This window comes from Branchiostoma floridae, chromosome 13 (assembly GCF_000003815.2).
Source record: "Branchiostoma floridae strain S238N-H82 chromosome 13, Bfl_VNyyK, whole genome shotgun sequence".
Taxonomy (NCBI): domain Eukaryota; kingdom Metazoa; phylum Chordata; class Leptocardii; order Amphioxiformes; family Branchiostomatidae; genus Branchiostoma; species Branchiostoma floridae.
In genome coordinates, this window is record NC_049991.1 from 12337267 (window position 1) to 12350340 (window position 13074).

General features: G+C 42.9%; 3 protein-coding genes across 3 annotated transcripts; 1 reads left to right on the plus strand and 2 right to left on the minus strand.

Annotated features, from left to right (window-relative positions):
* Positions 1 to 1388: 1388 nt before the first annotated feature.
* On the minus strand, positions 1389 to 4675 carry LOC118429392. Its single transcript, XM_035839874.1, has 2 exons — positions 3806 to 4675; positions 1389 to 2382 (listed from the first exon to the last, which is right to left on the minus strand). The coding sequence occupies exons 1-2, from the start codon at positions 4363 to 4365 to the stop codon at positions 2016 to 2018; spliced, it is 927 nt and encodes a 308-aa protein (XP_035695767.1). The 5' UTR covers positions 4366 to 4675; the 3' UTR covers positions 1389 to 2015.
* A 4657-nt stretch (positions 4676 to 9332) lies between these two features.
* On the minus strand, positions 9333 to 10786 carry LOC118429701. Its single transcript, XM_035840303.1, has 2 exons — positions 10461 to 10786; positions 9333 to 9858 (listed from the first exon to the last, which is right to left on the minus strand). The coding sequence occupies exons 1-2, from the start codon at positions 10733 to 10735 to the stop codon at positions 9633 to 9635; spliced, it is 501 nt and encodes a 166-aa protein (XP_035696196.1). The 5' UTR covers positions 10736 to 10786; the 3' UTR covers positions 9333 to 9632.
* A 169-nt stretch (positions 10787 to 10955) lies between these two features.
* On the plus strand, positions 10956 to 12966 carry LOC118429700. The gene is made up of 2 exons (XM_035840301.1): positions 10956 to 12145; positions 12348 to 12966. The coding sequence occupies exons 1-2, from the start codon at positions 11868 to 11870 to the stop codon at positions 12580 to 12582; spliced, it is 513 nt and encodes a 170-aa protein (XP_035696194.1). The 5' UTR covers positions 10956 to 11867; the 3' UTR covers positions 12583 to 12966.
* The last annotated feature ends 108 nt before the right edge of the window (positions 12967 to 13074 follow it).

Here is a 13074-nt window from a genome sequence, read left to right on the forward strand (position 1 = left end):
ACAGTTTTGTTATTTTTGCCGATCTGTTTCTAATTCTGCTATTGCGTATACGTTAGAGTATAACTTAGAAGACAACAAAATACACAAAACGAAGAAAATTCGTTCATCATTGAAATTCGTTGAGTAATATTTCGAACCCCGCAGTGCCGCACCGGTGCCACAAGTGCAGTGAGATACCACCTTACCTGACGCCGTTTTAGCATCTATTTATCTATAAGTCGTCGCTTGTCCGGACAAATCAACCGTTATTAAAATGTACGTCATATAATTACATAGAGGCTATCCAATTAATGATCATGTCAAATGTCGTAACCAGAGTTGGGAGCTAACGTCACAGCCCAGGAATCTCCACCACTGACGCTATAGTCTGAATAGTAATGAGAATTCCCGTTAACTAGCTTCTCATAGAGCCATGGAGATGATTTGATTGACTAATGTTCGGCACATATTATACCATCCATGTGACATGGTGTTCGATGGTCCTGTGACAAAAGAATGATTACTCTAAAGGGAAAATACCATTGATTGCGCCTGGATAAAGGAGGATTGAGACTTAATACTAAGATTAGTAAGGTATGCAATCTAAAAAGGGGTCAGACATTAAAAATATGAGGTCTTTTCCCAAGAGCGTATTAGGTATTTTCCAAAGATTTATGGAAAACTCTTGTAGCGTCAAAGTTTTTTTTCATACATTTGACAGCAATTGAGTGAGTTATGATGCTGCCATTGATTTTATTTTCATATCTTTTTATTTTGGAATATAACAACCATACCTTAATTTCATAGAAATGTTTTGTTTCATAAACTGATGTGTTGCTAAATAAAATATAGTCTCCGTCTAACACCACATAGCGCGTGATTATAGAAGTCTAGATTAATGTAGAGAACATGTATATTGCTCAGTAAGGCACTTCAAATTTTGAGTGACAAGGTGTCTAAAGCACTTACAGGGTAACTGAATCCGACATACGTAGCTAGTAATTTTTTATCACTAAAGCTAAGGGCACAACCCGCCGTACGTGCAAATACGTGCTGTCTACGTGGGCAATCTTTTTGGGATCCGTAAGTGGTAAGTACCGCCTCCGTACGAACTTGTAGGGAATCTTACGGATTTGGGAGCACGCAGACACTCCGTAGAACTTAACGTGCAGGCAAAACATCGGGCTGCGTACGTGCCAGTACGGGCGACGCGTCTGCCCTGTACAGCCTGAACGTTTTCAGAAATACGTGGCGGACGTGGCCTCCCAAAAACGTTCGGACAAATTGCACGTACGGTGGGTTGTGCCCTTAGCTTAAAGCACCTGTTTGACGGTCCATAACGACCACAGCGTTGTTGTGAAACCGCTTGCACAGTTCTTCTGCTATCTCCTATTCTTTCTTTCGTCATCCTACTAGTTCTTAAGTACTCCTATGATACTTCAAGTGCCGGCCCTATAAGGTCCTAGTGTATCCATAACAGTCATATTTACACGCAAAAGTTTACGTGTTTTTCTTGGAGAAATCGGAAGAGTGTTTTTACTATGTATCTACCGTAGATAAATCTAACTCTGGAATGTCTGAGGATTTTTCTCCAAAAGGAGGCATTCTCAGTCTCCATCTCCAGACCTTTGGCAAGGAGCCCAGAAACAGCCAATGTAGAGGGCCGCGCCACACGCGTACTTCACGAGAGTCACTAAGTGTTCAACCATTATACAATCAGGACTAGGTATATATTCCTTGCACCATATTTCATCTGCATATTGAAATGAAAAAAGGTTTAATTTCGTATACCAGCTACTAATCACTCGAGTTTTAAAAAATAATACGGTGCGCCAACGGGCACCGTCATCATATTGCCAACAAAATGGCGAAAGTCACATATTTATAGGCGGCGCTATTTACGCCCCATAGATCGGCTAGCTCCTTGCTTATCTCATTTCAGCCAAAGGCTTGCAATTTGAAACATCAACATCCACATTGCACTTGTCTGTACTGTTTCACGAGCGACTGTTGTTGAATGTGGATGTTTGCTGATGTTATACGTCGTCACTTCTCTCGTGTATGACGTGCATAACTTCGTCGTAAGACGGCGGCGGATGGACTATATCCTCGTCCTCTTCTTCAAACACGTCGTCCAGAGTTTCCGACGAAGCTGTGCATGTTTGGTCAGCTGGGGTGTAGGACGGCGGAGGATGAACAATATCCTCGTCGATGTCTTCTAAGTCTTCCCTCGCAACCCAAGGGTCATAGTCGCTAGTAGCATCGCCAGTGTCTGTGCAATTATCATTGGGAATTTCGACAAGTGTTAAAACAACGCGTGGAGCTGGGGGTGTCTGCACCGACGGCACGGTCTCTTCCGGGACTTCCTCTTGATGAATTGTCGGTTGATCGGGGAAGCTGAACCTATAGGGGAGTACACATCGATTTGTGTAACAGATGCTTTGAGGCGAATTAAGGTCATACAATCTAAACGTATCTACATGTAATTACATGCGCGTAGATGCGTAACCGACAGGTGACAACAAAGCATTTCTAAACTAAACGATCCCCCCAAGGGCAAACACCCGTTTTTGTATTAAATTGTAGCCGGGTATCCAAAACTATTGTAGCTAGCTGTAGAGTCTCTTTCGCCTTCTTACCCGAATTTCGCAATTTGTGTAGGAGGACGACAGACAATCGGCAGCTATAACAGTTTTGGATACTCGGCTATTGTTTAATGCCGATGTCTATCGCATTTGTGCCCAAGGGAGCAACATACAGCTTTCCCCTTTTGTACGATAAACCCGCTACTTTTGTACAAAGAAAACGAAAGAGGCCTAGGAAAAGCACGATGTCGACCCTGTAAACAGGAAGCCGAGAAACTAATGTATACGTAATATTGGTGCGGAAACGTATGCGATAATTGAAATGCTAGATTACCAAATGCTAGTTTGGACAACAGAAATACTTAACTGTGTTTTGTTTTTAAAATGTTTTTCTTTGCAGTGCTTTCATTATAAAACAACTATATAGCTACTGGGAGTATAAAATGCCGATGACGGGTCTGAAGAATATACAAGGACTACTTGCCATTTCAATGTTGAATGACTTTGTTTTTTTTAATCTGGAAAAACATTTTAGGCTTTCCCCCACGATACTGATTACAAGCAGGCTAAAAATGTCTCGTTTTGACATTATTGATGATATCTGTATTGTTAATTTCCTTCAATATTCTGTCTGATAAAAAGAACGTTTCTTCCCTACTCCGTGAGCAATGATGTTTGCCATTTGGTGTAACGTCATAGTTGACGTAAAAGATGACGCAGATATGTAGTTTGCCAGGACCCCCTCCCATGCATGAATGCAATCTAAATCATTAATTGCCTTTGAAGCTTCCGTGGGGGCCAACATTATTTGGGGGAGGGGGAGGGGCTTTCGAATGTATTGCTTTCTGAGACATGTCTCCATTTTTTAAAACAAATATAACGTTATATCTTTCACAAGTACCGATTGCGGACATAGAATAAAACTAAACCATTCGGTTCTTGATTTTCAAAGTAAAGGCTATGTGTATATGGTGATTGTAGGTCAGTTTTGCAGTGTTCGTATCAAATTATCTATCAATTGATACGAATATACATGTACAATCAATCTTCAGTACTTACGAATATACACAAGCTGCTAATCCATTCAATGTTAACAGTTACTGTCACCCCGTTCCGAAAGGTTTTATGGTTTGAAATGCAGGAGAAGCGAAGGTGCATGTGTATACGTCCGGTAGCGTAACAGCCGAAGCTAGCCAAGGACGCACAGCCCCCCTCCCCCATATTTTTCATTCGTAGCTTACCTGTTTTCATCCTCGTGTACGATCGTATCGTAACTTGGCGGCGGCGAGAAGCTGGCAGGGTCTGGGGAGGCCGGGCCACAGTCTTCACCTAGTTCTACGTCTATGTTCAAATTGTCATTTTCGTTATTCTGAATATAAAGGTTCCACCCACACGACAGCAACATCAACAATATAGAAACACCGATAGAAACTGGTCCGACGATAAGGAGAGGGTCTCGTCGGGCGATGGCTTCGGGTTCGCCGTACCCGTTCGCCGTCATGATCGCTCCGGGTAGAAATATCAGGAATGCAACGAAGAAGAGTGCCATGGGGCCAGGGTTCTCGCACGGACATCCTCTCTGTGCCCGCTGGCCAAGGGTACCGACCGAGGACAACACCACACCTTGCCCGCCCTGACGGGAAACGTTCGGCGACGCCAGGCGGCTGAAGTCGTGGCGTAATCGGGCCCTGGCTCGGTAACTCTCGGTTCTAGTCGGTCTACCTGTCCTCCGAGGTTCGTCTCGTCTCGCTCTCCTTCCATTGGACTGATCGTTGCCGTTGTGGCGTCGCCCTTTTCCCATAATCACACATTCAGCCACTTAGAGAGTTACACGGGAAAGTTCACTGCCCTCCCCACGTCAAAAAGGGAAGTCGCCATAAATCTAAACAAAAGTAGACCCCCATAAAAGGCATTTTCCTGCGTTCCAAACCGACATACCTCCTCTCAAGACTACCGCAGAGGTTTGAGTCAACTAGGCATGTTGACAAGACAGTCCAGTACGGGTCAGTTTTCTCCAACGGGTCACGTAAACTTCTGGTCAACAAGCTTGACTCGACTTGAGAAACAATATTTGCCTTACTCTCATGACCTTTGACACTAGGGCGTCTGGAGGTTAAGCGACTGGTTTGAATACGAATATCAATCGTTAGCATCAGGTAAACAAAAAATACAAACTGTGTCTGTAACTATAATATTTAGATTTTATAAGATATGTAAAGTTTGTGAAGAGTTAGGTGATTTGTGCTCGTTTAGCTTTGCATTTACGTGCCGTCGCCCTCTTTGCCACTGTTTGAAGAACCAAGATAGTTTTACGACGCATTTAATTGGGGTAGAATTGGGGACACAAGACACCAAAGCAGACACACTGTGGGCCAGCATTAACTGCACAAAATAGTTTATTTAACATGAACCCATGACTTTAACTACTATGTGTATTCCTATACTTCTTTGATCCCGTTTTAGTATACAATACAAGGTTCAACGATATTCAATAAGTTAATTCACCAATGCACTTCCGACACACAGACTGTTAAGATTATGATAACAGTAACTTGAGTATATGGTGGTATAACTTGAGTAGAGATATGAATTTTTGATGTTTTCGTCGTCACAAATATCAGACCCAGGCTTCAGAGAAATATGAACCTACCTATATACTTTCTCGATCGAAAAATACGGCATATATTATAAGGGAAAGGGTCACGATTTTCTCCACCAATCTCTGCTTGGAGAGTACCTTTCACGGCATTAACTGGAGCACTCTTCAATGTTATGTAGGCCTCTGTGCCTTATGGAAGTCGTATTTCAGACATTTACTGTTACACATTATCAACGAACAAACATACGTAGACATTAGTTGCATCCAATAATTCATCAAATCTACAGGTACTTGAACTGTATAGAGACAACGTCAACGCTTAACAGTACACGTATGCAGTCACACGGATGTTTTTTTTTCACAAGTCTTGTATACTATAGAGAGAATAAAATATCAAGTCACTCTATTTCCATAGCCTTTTCTATACAGGCATGTAATAAATACTGTACAGTGTATGTAACAAGTCTGAGTACCATTCTCCGAGGTGACCGCTGGCTCAATAACGGACTGAGTTAGCAAGCGAAGGCATTGAGCCAGCGGTCACTACGGAGGATGGTACTCAGGCTAATATGTAGCATCACATTGTACTGATTGTACTACAGCCTGAATTATCAGAACGTTTCAAATTAAACTCGAGTCAAAAATTGAGTCCTCCAAGGTCACCATCTCTGTTCGCTGTCAGCACTGAAAAGCCATCGTCCATTATACATTGTAGTTGCCAAGCTGTTATACTTGTAAGTTGTGTTCCTGCGGCGGTGCTGATAAGGACAATGTAAATGTGATGGAATCGCAGTGGGAAATTCCTGGCACTCCAACATAGATAAGCGGCATTGATCTGGAAACCTAAGCGCGTATAGATAAGGTCTACGTTAAACTTCGGGTTCAACAATCAATGTCTAAGTTGAACCCTTGGGCCGTTTACTGGATGAGCAATATTGGCAATGGCTGCCAAAATTCCAATCTTTTTCTCAAGCAGACGAAGATTGGAGGCGATTCTTCATATTAGTAATAAAACTCAAGAGTTTTCAGTTCCACTTGAAGCAAGTGCAGATGGGGGTGGGCGTGGGTGTAAGTCCGGATCCCCTGACACATTATTGGTTTGGAGATCATGATTGTTTTTCCACCGTCACTAGCAAAGGTGTTGCCTGGCTGCGTAGCTTTTTTCGCGAAAATAAAAAAAAGTCTTGTTCGAGGAAGGTAACGATTAGCTTATTTGAGTCACAGATTTCACGACGTCTTCGTAAGACGGCGGTATCTCGTCTTGAGCTGCTCGGACGTTATTTGTCGAACTGCAGGATTTCAGCGACAGACGATCCGCTCCTCCGGGACATTTTACCTCCGTTTTGTCACCACTTTGGGGCTGTTCCAAACGCACAATCAGAGGACTAGGCGGTAGCAGAGCAACGAGATTTCTGTAGGAGAATATCAAGAAAAACATCACTAAACGCGTCTGATTTGCCTCTTTTTCTTGCCAACGCACGGCCAGGCTGGATGCTGCAGCGCTAACATATATAAGCGGAAATGACACATGGAAAGGATATTAGCAACGCACAGGCCATAAGGGTTAGGAACTACACCTGCTATTGCAAGCCAACTCATTATAATGCTCTGGAGTTGTGAACGACGTCTTTCTGGTATTCATGTGTAACACGTTCAGAATTCAAAGTTACTAGTACGTCGCAGGCAGAAAAAGTCATCGAACGTTAACAGGAAATATTTAATAATTTCAAAAGTTCTCTGATCCATTGTCGATCGCAGGGAATATCTATTGATAAAATAGAAATAGAAATTCACATTTCAAAGTGACTTATCGATGACGAAATGCAGATTTAGAGATTGCATAGTCTCTTACAGGCAGAATATCGGCTTCTTTCATCCCTCGGAAAAACATCCAGATCGGGATAAGATGTGTCAATGGAAAGCAATTTGTATCTGTTCCCCTCACAGCGGCCAGTAATGCTGATTTAATTATCCCGGAACGTAGAAGCCTTTGATGTGGCTTCTAAACCTCGCCAGAGACCGATATTACGTGAAACTTAATATCGGTCGTCCTCTATTTTACATTTAAGCTGAGACAGAATGCTGTGGTTAAGTTGGTTTGCATTAAAAGGAAGGTTTTATCAATTTTGTACCGTCTTAGAATCAGGAGGGGCAAAGCCTCTCTGCGTGTGTGAGTAGGAGGGAGATTACTAGCTGCATGTCGACAAGACGGCAATGTTGCAGAATTTGATAACGTATTCCAAAGAAGTACTGTGCTTCCCATTTAAAAGAGAGTTGCGGCGGACGCCTAGTGTACGTTGGTTGAAGAGCGCAGCGGACGTGACTGCAAGATTAATCGCACTGCCTTAGAACGGCGCCGCAACCGCTTGAAAGCTATATGTTTGATTAATCTATCAGTTACATTCCAGTTTTGTGTAATTTTCTCATATACCAACAGGTCTCTGCGATCATTACCTTCTCATACACGTACCATTCTTGATTCTCCCCCTTTGACGCGGGTATTGCTGAACATATGAGTCTGAATGCATCTCAACAGGTAACATGTGCGCAATACCCCCAGGGATCTTACAAAATCGTCAGCAAGGCGACATTTAACACTGGCTAGATAAAAGCCAACAAACAAACAAAAAATGCATATATTGTCTTGTCGAACGTAACATTGAATAAATATGAATACTGTCTCTTTACCTTGAAGATAAGGCTGGAGACGGTCCCCTTATCTCGGCTGGGGATGATACTACTGGCGCTAAGGATGCAGAGGAAGCCACTGTGACAAGCTGGCTCTCTCCTATAGCTATGTCATGCTCCCCGTCACCTCCTCCTCTTTTCCACTTGGCCATACTCAAACAACAGTTGACTCCCGTCTCCCCCAGTATGGCTATTAGGCCTAGCGCGATCATAACTTTGCCTCCCACGGAGGAGAGATAATCATTCTTCAGCACGAATATTCCTCCGGCTAGGAACAGGATGCCGAAGAAGGACACCCAGCCCGCAAAATGTTTGGGTGCGTGGTTTCTCCAAACGAAGCGGTGATCCTCTTGACGAGGCGACAAACAATGCTGAGACGGCTGCATTTTCCCACAGAAACGTCCAGTTCACTCCAGAAATCACGCCGAACAGGACCCAGCCTTGCCGAGGTTGGATGAACACTGATGTTGTTGTTGAGCTGAAGAAGATTTTTTCAAAGGACGTGTGTTGCGCCGGGCTGGCCAATGCACGATATATCATACGCCTGTATTCAGCCACAGTAATCAAAGGATATATACTAGAATGTTCTGTGAATGCTAAAAAGATGTCAAAGATGCCTTGACGTAAGCTACAATATAGTTGAAGCAGAAATCACAAAAAATCGAAACATCACAACGGAGGTAACGTTAGATTTGATTTATCAAATACCATATCCAGTCTGTTTATCTGTCACTTTTAATAATGCTACCGGCAAATTGCAAGCCTCAGATAAAAAATGTATACACATAAAACTGTGAGATTCATGATACATGTAGTTATTTTATTTTGCGATGTATATTATTTGATTAACAAAAGATAACAATTCTAACAAATATATCTTTATTACATTATATTAGAATTACAAAATTGCAATCATCTGTATTGTCAAAACCGACTAGCAGGAATAAATTTTGCATTCATGAAAAATGACACAAGTTACTAAATAACAACCTTTATCATAAAGATAAAATGCGGCGGCGGTGTAAGAATAACATTTAGCCGCGCAAATTCTTTAGAAGGCCTAGCAGAACAGGTCATTTGACTGTAGATGTCTACTGTTATTCTTTCTGATAGAAAAGATTATCGGAATGATACATAGGCTACACATAAGCTCAAGAAACAAATAAACACAGCATTTTTCCTTCTGTATCATATAGTTTTGTATAGCATTCTAATGAATGTCTAGCTTTAGCACATCTAAGCATTTTGGAATGCAAGGGTACACACAAATACGATAAATTAAATAGGTACAAAATATCTAATCTATAGATATACTCAATGTTTCTACGTACATTATGGGGATAATTCCTTCTCTTGAGGTAGTACTGTATCTATTTGAATGACAAGTGGGTTTGTAATCTTAGTAGAAATGTGTATTCTTGTGTCCTTTATTGTTTAATTGTTTTAAAAGGTGTGTTTCTTTTCACCTCATAATGAGGGAACAATACAAAACGGAGGTAGATTTAATTAATCAAATATAATTTTTAGTATGTTTATCTCTTACTTCCAATGTGCACCGCGGCAAATTGCAAACCGACGAAATATACAGATAAAAGTGACATTCATGATACTTATTTCATTTTACGATCTACATTATATAACAACAATATATAACAATTTTCAAATATTTAAACCATTAAACATGTAATAGAATTACAAAATTGCAATCATCTGCATTGTCGAAACCGACTTAATGAGGGAACAATACAAAATCTCTGAGAGGTTATATAATGTAATTTAAACTATTTTTTCTCCACAGCATCCTCGTAAGACGGAGGGGGCGGCTCGTTGTTAGTATCAGGGCGGGGTGGTGGTGCGTCTGGAGCTGGTATGACTGGGTACTGCTGAGACCTGGCTTCGTGGTACGTGGGGAGATCGGCTGGAAAAGTAGCGCCCACTCCGCCATTACTCGTGCCAGGGGAGAAAGAGTCTCTTGTGTTGGTAGTAAAAATGGTCTGGGGATACAAGCTGAATGGAAAGAGTACAGAAAGTCAGTCAATACGTTCGTTACCAGAATTGATTGGCCACTGAAGTCAAGCACAGTTCGAAATGGTCTCGTTACAAGAGAGGGCTATGGACACGCTAGCTGCTGACAAATTAAGATAGCCGATGAACAAGCGACTCCACCATGCTAACAGTTGTGTTCTAGTTACCTATAGCTATGTAAAGGGTGGCCTATATTGCATGGTTCGTGTCTTACAGTATGCACCATCACCGTTATGGTGTAAATTGTTACACACGTACCTGTGGCAATGTTTAATTAAGTAACGGTAACTTACATTCACAAATATGATAGTCCCATTAGCCCATATACGTTACCGTGGTAGAGGAACGGCAAGTCTAATTATCGATTTGGTCAAACGAATACATGTATAACGCTCAGGCTAACTCACCTTAATGACGACCTATCCCCGTATCAATATTTTTATGTACATTCAGGATATTGTGTAGTTTATTTGGCACATTGGGCACCATAGTAGGTATATTCAGGACATAGTGTATCCATTTGGCAAACTGTGGATCCGTACTACATACGTACAGCCATTTTGAAGTGTTGATAAGATACGTACTTGAGAAGTGTGGTAGGTGGCACCCCAGGTCGCCGTTGGTTGGCTCTTCTCCTAGTTTGAATCTGCATGCTCACACAACAGTTGAACACAGGATAGCAGATCAAGACTGGCACCGGCAGCACTGCTAATACTACCCCTATCTCCTGCGGTTCCACAGTCAATGCAAGCGTCAGACCCAAGGCAAACCATATCACTGCTGCAATGAACACGTAGCGAGCATATCGTAGTCGCTTATCGTCTTCTTCTAAGGCCTGAAATGTGCGCCACCCGATCATTTGGGGAGGTCAACTGTTGTACCGTCTATTAAACGGTTACCTCTTCTTTCGCTCATGTAACCTGGAATCCAGTCTACTGCTGGCTGGGCCTACCGTACTTAGTGCAGGCTTTGTACGGGGCCAGGGAAGCTCCCAGCCGCTTAGGTAACCGGCCACACCCGGTAGAATTTTCACGGGGTTAGACTTAGCCTAGTGGGAGTTAATTTGCCCGCCAGCAGTTTGAACAAGGCACTAGTATGCAACGCTGGTTGCGCCGAAGGCTCTCTTGTTGGCCAAAGTTATGTTGAAGACTAATGGTAATACATATATTTGACTAATCAGTGATCATCAGTTGATTGTTCAGTGATCTTGACGTCGCCGAAGTTTGTTGTTACAAACACCTGTTTGCCTACTTCCGGGTTCAAACATAATGGTCTCTCATAGCAGTTTGTTAAGACCAAGACACAAAGCCGTACTCAAGATAAGAGTCAAGTATTCTCATGCTCCTTGGTTGGGGATTCTTCTTGGAGTGTACGCTACCACACACATTGCCAAAACTCATAGGTCATGATGTCTTGGATGATTGGTCAAATAGCACTAACAACAAGGGCACAGAAAATTGCAATAGACCTAGATTTCGCAAGGAGTCCTCACAGTTTATGCATAGAACGCATGAGTTACCCTCCCCCTCTGTGATTGTGTACACTTTTTAAGTCGACCCATTCTTTGTTATTGATTCTACTAACTGTCTTTAGCAGGCCAGGATGTTTCGTTAGGTATGAGATTAGGTATGAGATTCCATGACTCGTGATAGTCTCAGTCAATGTCATGAACATTAGAACTGCAATGTGAGACTCAAGGCGGGAAGAAAAACAGGTACGGTACGTGTAGCACACTCTAGTATCTCAGATCAGGGTTTTCAGGAGAACTGACGTTTTATGCTTCCTGGTCCACCGTGTTACGTGATCTTGAGGACAACGGTAAGCTTGAAGAAAACCTGCCGGGCACATTGAACAAGTAAGAACGTTGAATAACCACCCGGGACGATACTACCGTGACATGTAACAGAGCATTCTTGGGGTCACTAATCTTGGATACCAACGGTAGACAGCCCATTCTGTTCAGCGACAGCTAGCTACCTGTGGTAGCAACAATGTCCACAATCATTCAATGGCGCTGTTTCGCGCCCACAGAGGAAGACGACCAGCGGCTACAGTATGCTCGCTACGTGATGATCGGTGCGGTGATTGCTATCGCCATTGGCCTGGTGCTGTGTATTACCGTCAACGTAGCAGGGTTGGCTCTGGTCCTGTTGGCACTGGTGGTCATATTCGCTGTGATCATGCTCAACTGTTATGTAAGCATGAAGAAGAGGCAAGAAAGGCTGGACCGGCACCACCGACCACCTGAGGCTGCAGCGGTACATACTGAGTACGTATTCAACAGTTCCGCATAATCTTTGACAGGTCAGATACTAGTAGTATTGACAAGGGCGTGATTCAGTTACCCAGTCTCACACAGAATGTTTGTGTCTTATTGTCATCAGTAGTCACTTGGACCAAGTATCATTGCTTCTACATTTGTATCAAACTAACATGTAACGTTATTGTAACCGTTCATTCTTTCCGCTCAGTTTGTATCCCGAGACCACTACTCCCATCAACACCGGAGATTCGTGGCTTCCGGATACGAGTAATGGCGGATTGGATGCTGCTTCAGTACAAGCCGATCTCCCCACGTACCACGAAGCCGGGTTCCAGCAGTACCCAGTCGTACCTGCGCCAGACGTTCCACCACCCCGACCTGTTGCCGACAACAATGAACCGCCCCCTCCGTCGTACGAAGACGCTGTGTCATCAGGGAGATAGAAAACGTCGGTTGCAATTTTCCCCCTAACACTTTTCATATGTTTTCCACGTACAACAATTTTCCACGTACAACGATTAAATGTGAAGTTTTGAATTCCGTTTCTTATATTGCTGTTATCGAAGAAAATGTTCTGTAAATAATTTGCTTCGTTGCCGTTCGGATTGCAATGACAAAACGCCCCAGCAACTTCGGTGCGAGACTGTTTGTTGACTAGTAATGTACGATCATAGGTCAAGGTAAGGTTATGCAAATGCCATCAAACAGCGCTAGCTTCACCTTGGCTACAGCGGAAACCTATCCCCCTCTCATTCTCAACACTCCGGATCCCTTCCACTGGAGCCAGCGACCCCGCTGCGACTACTCAGCGACCTAAGAGTTACCTACAGATCTAGAGAACCTAAGAGTTACCTACCAGCGACCTACAGATCCGACACATTTCATACATGAAGAACGAATTTCTATGTTTTGTGTGCTTGGTTGTATTTTAAATC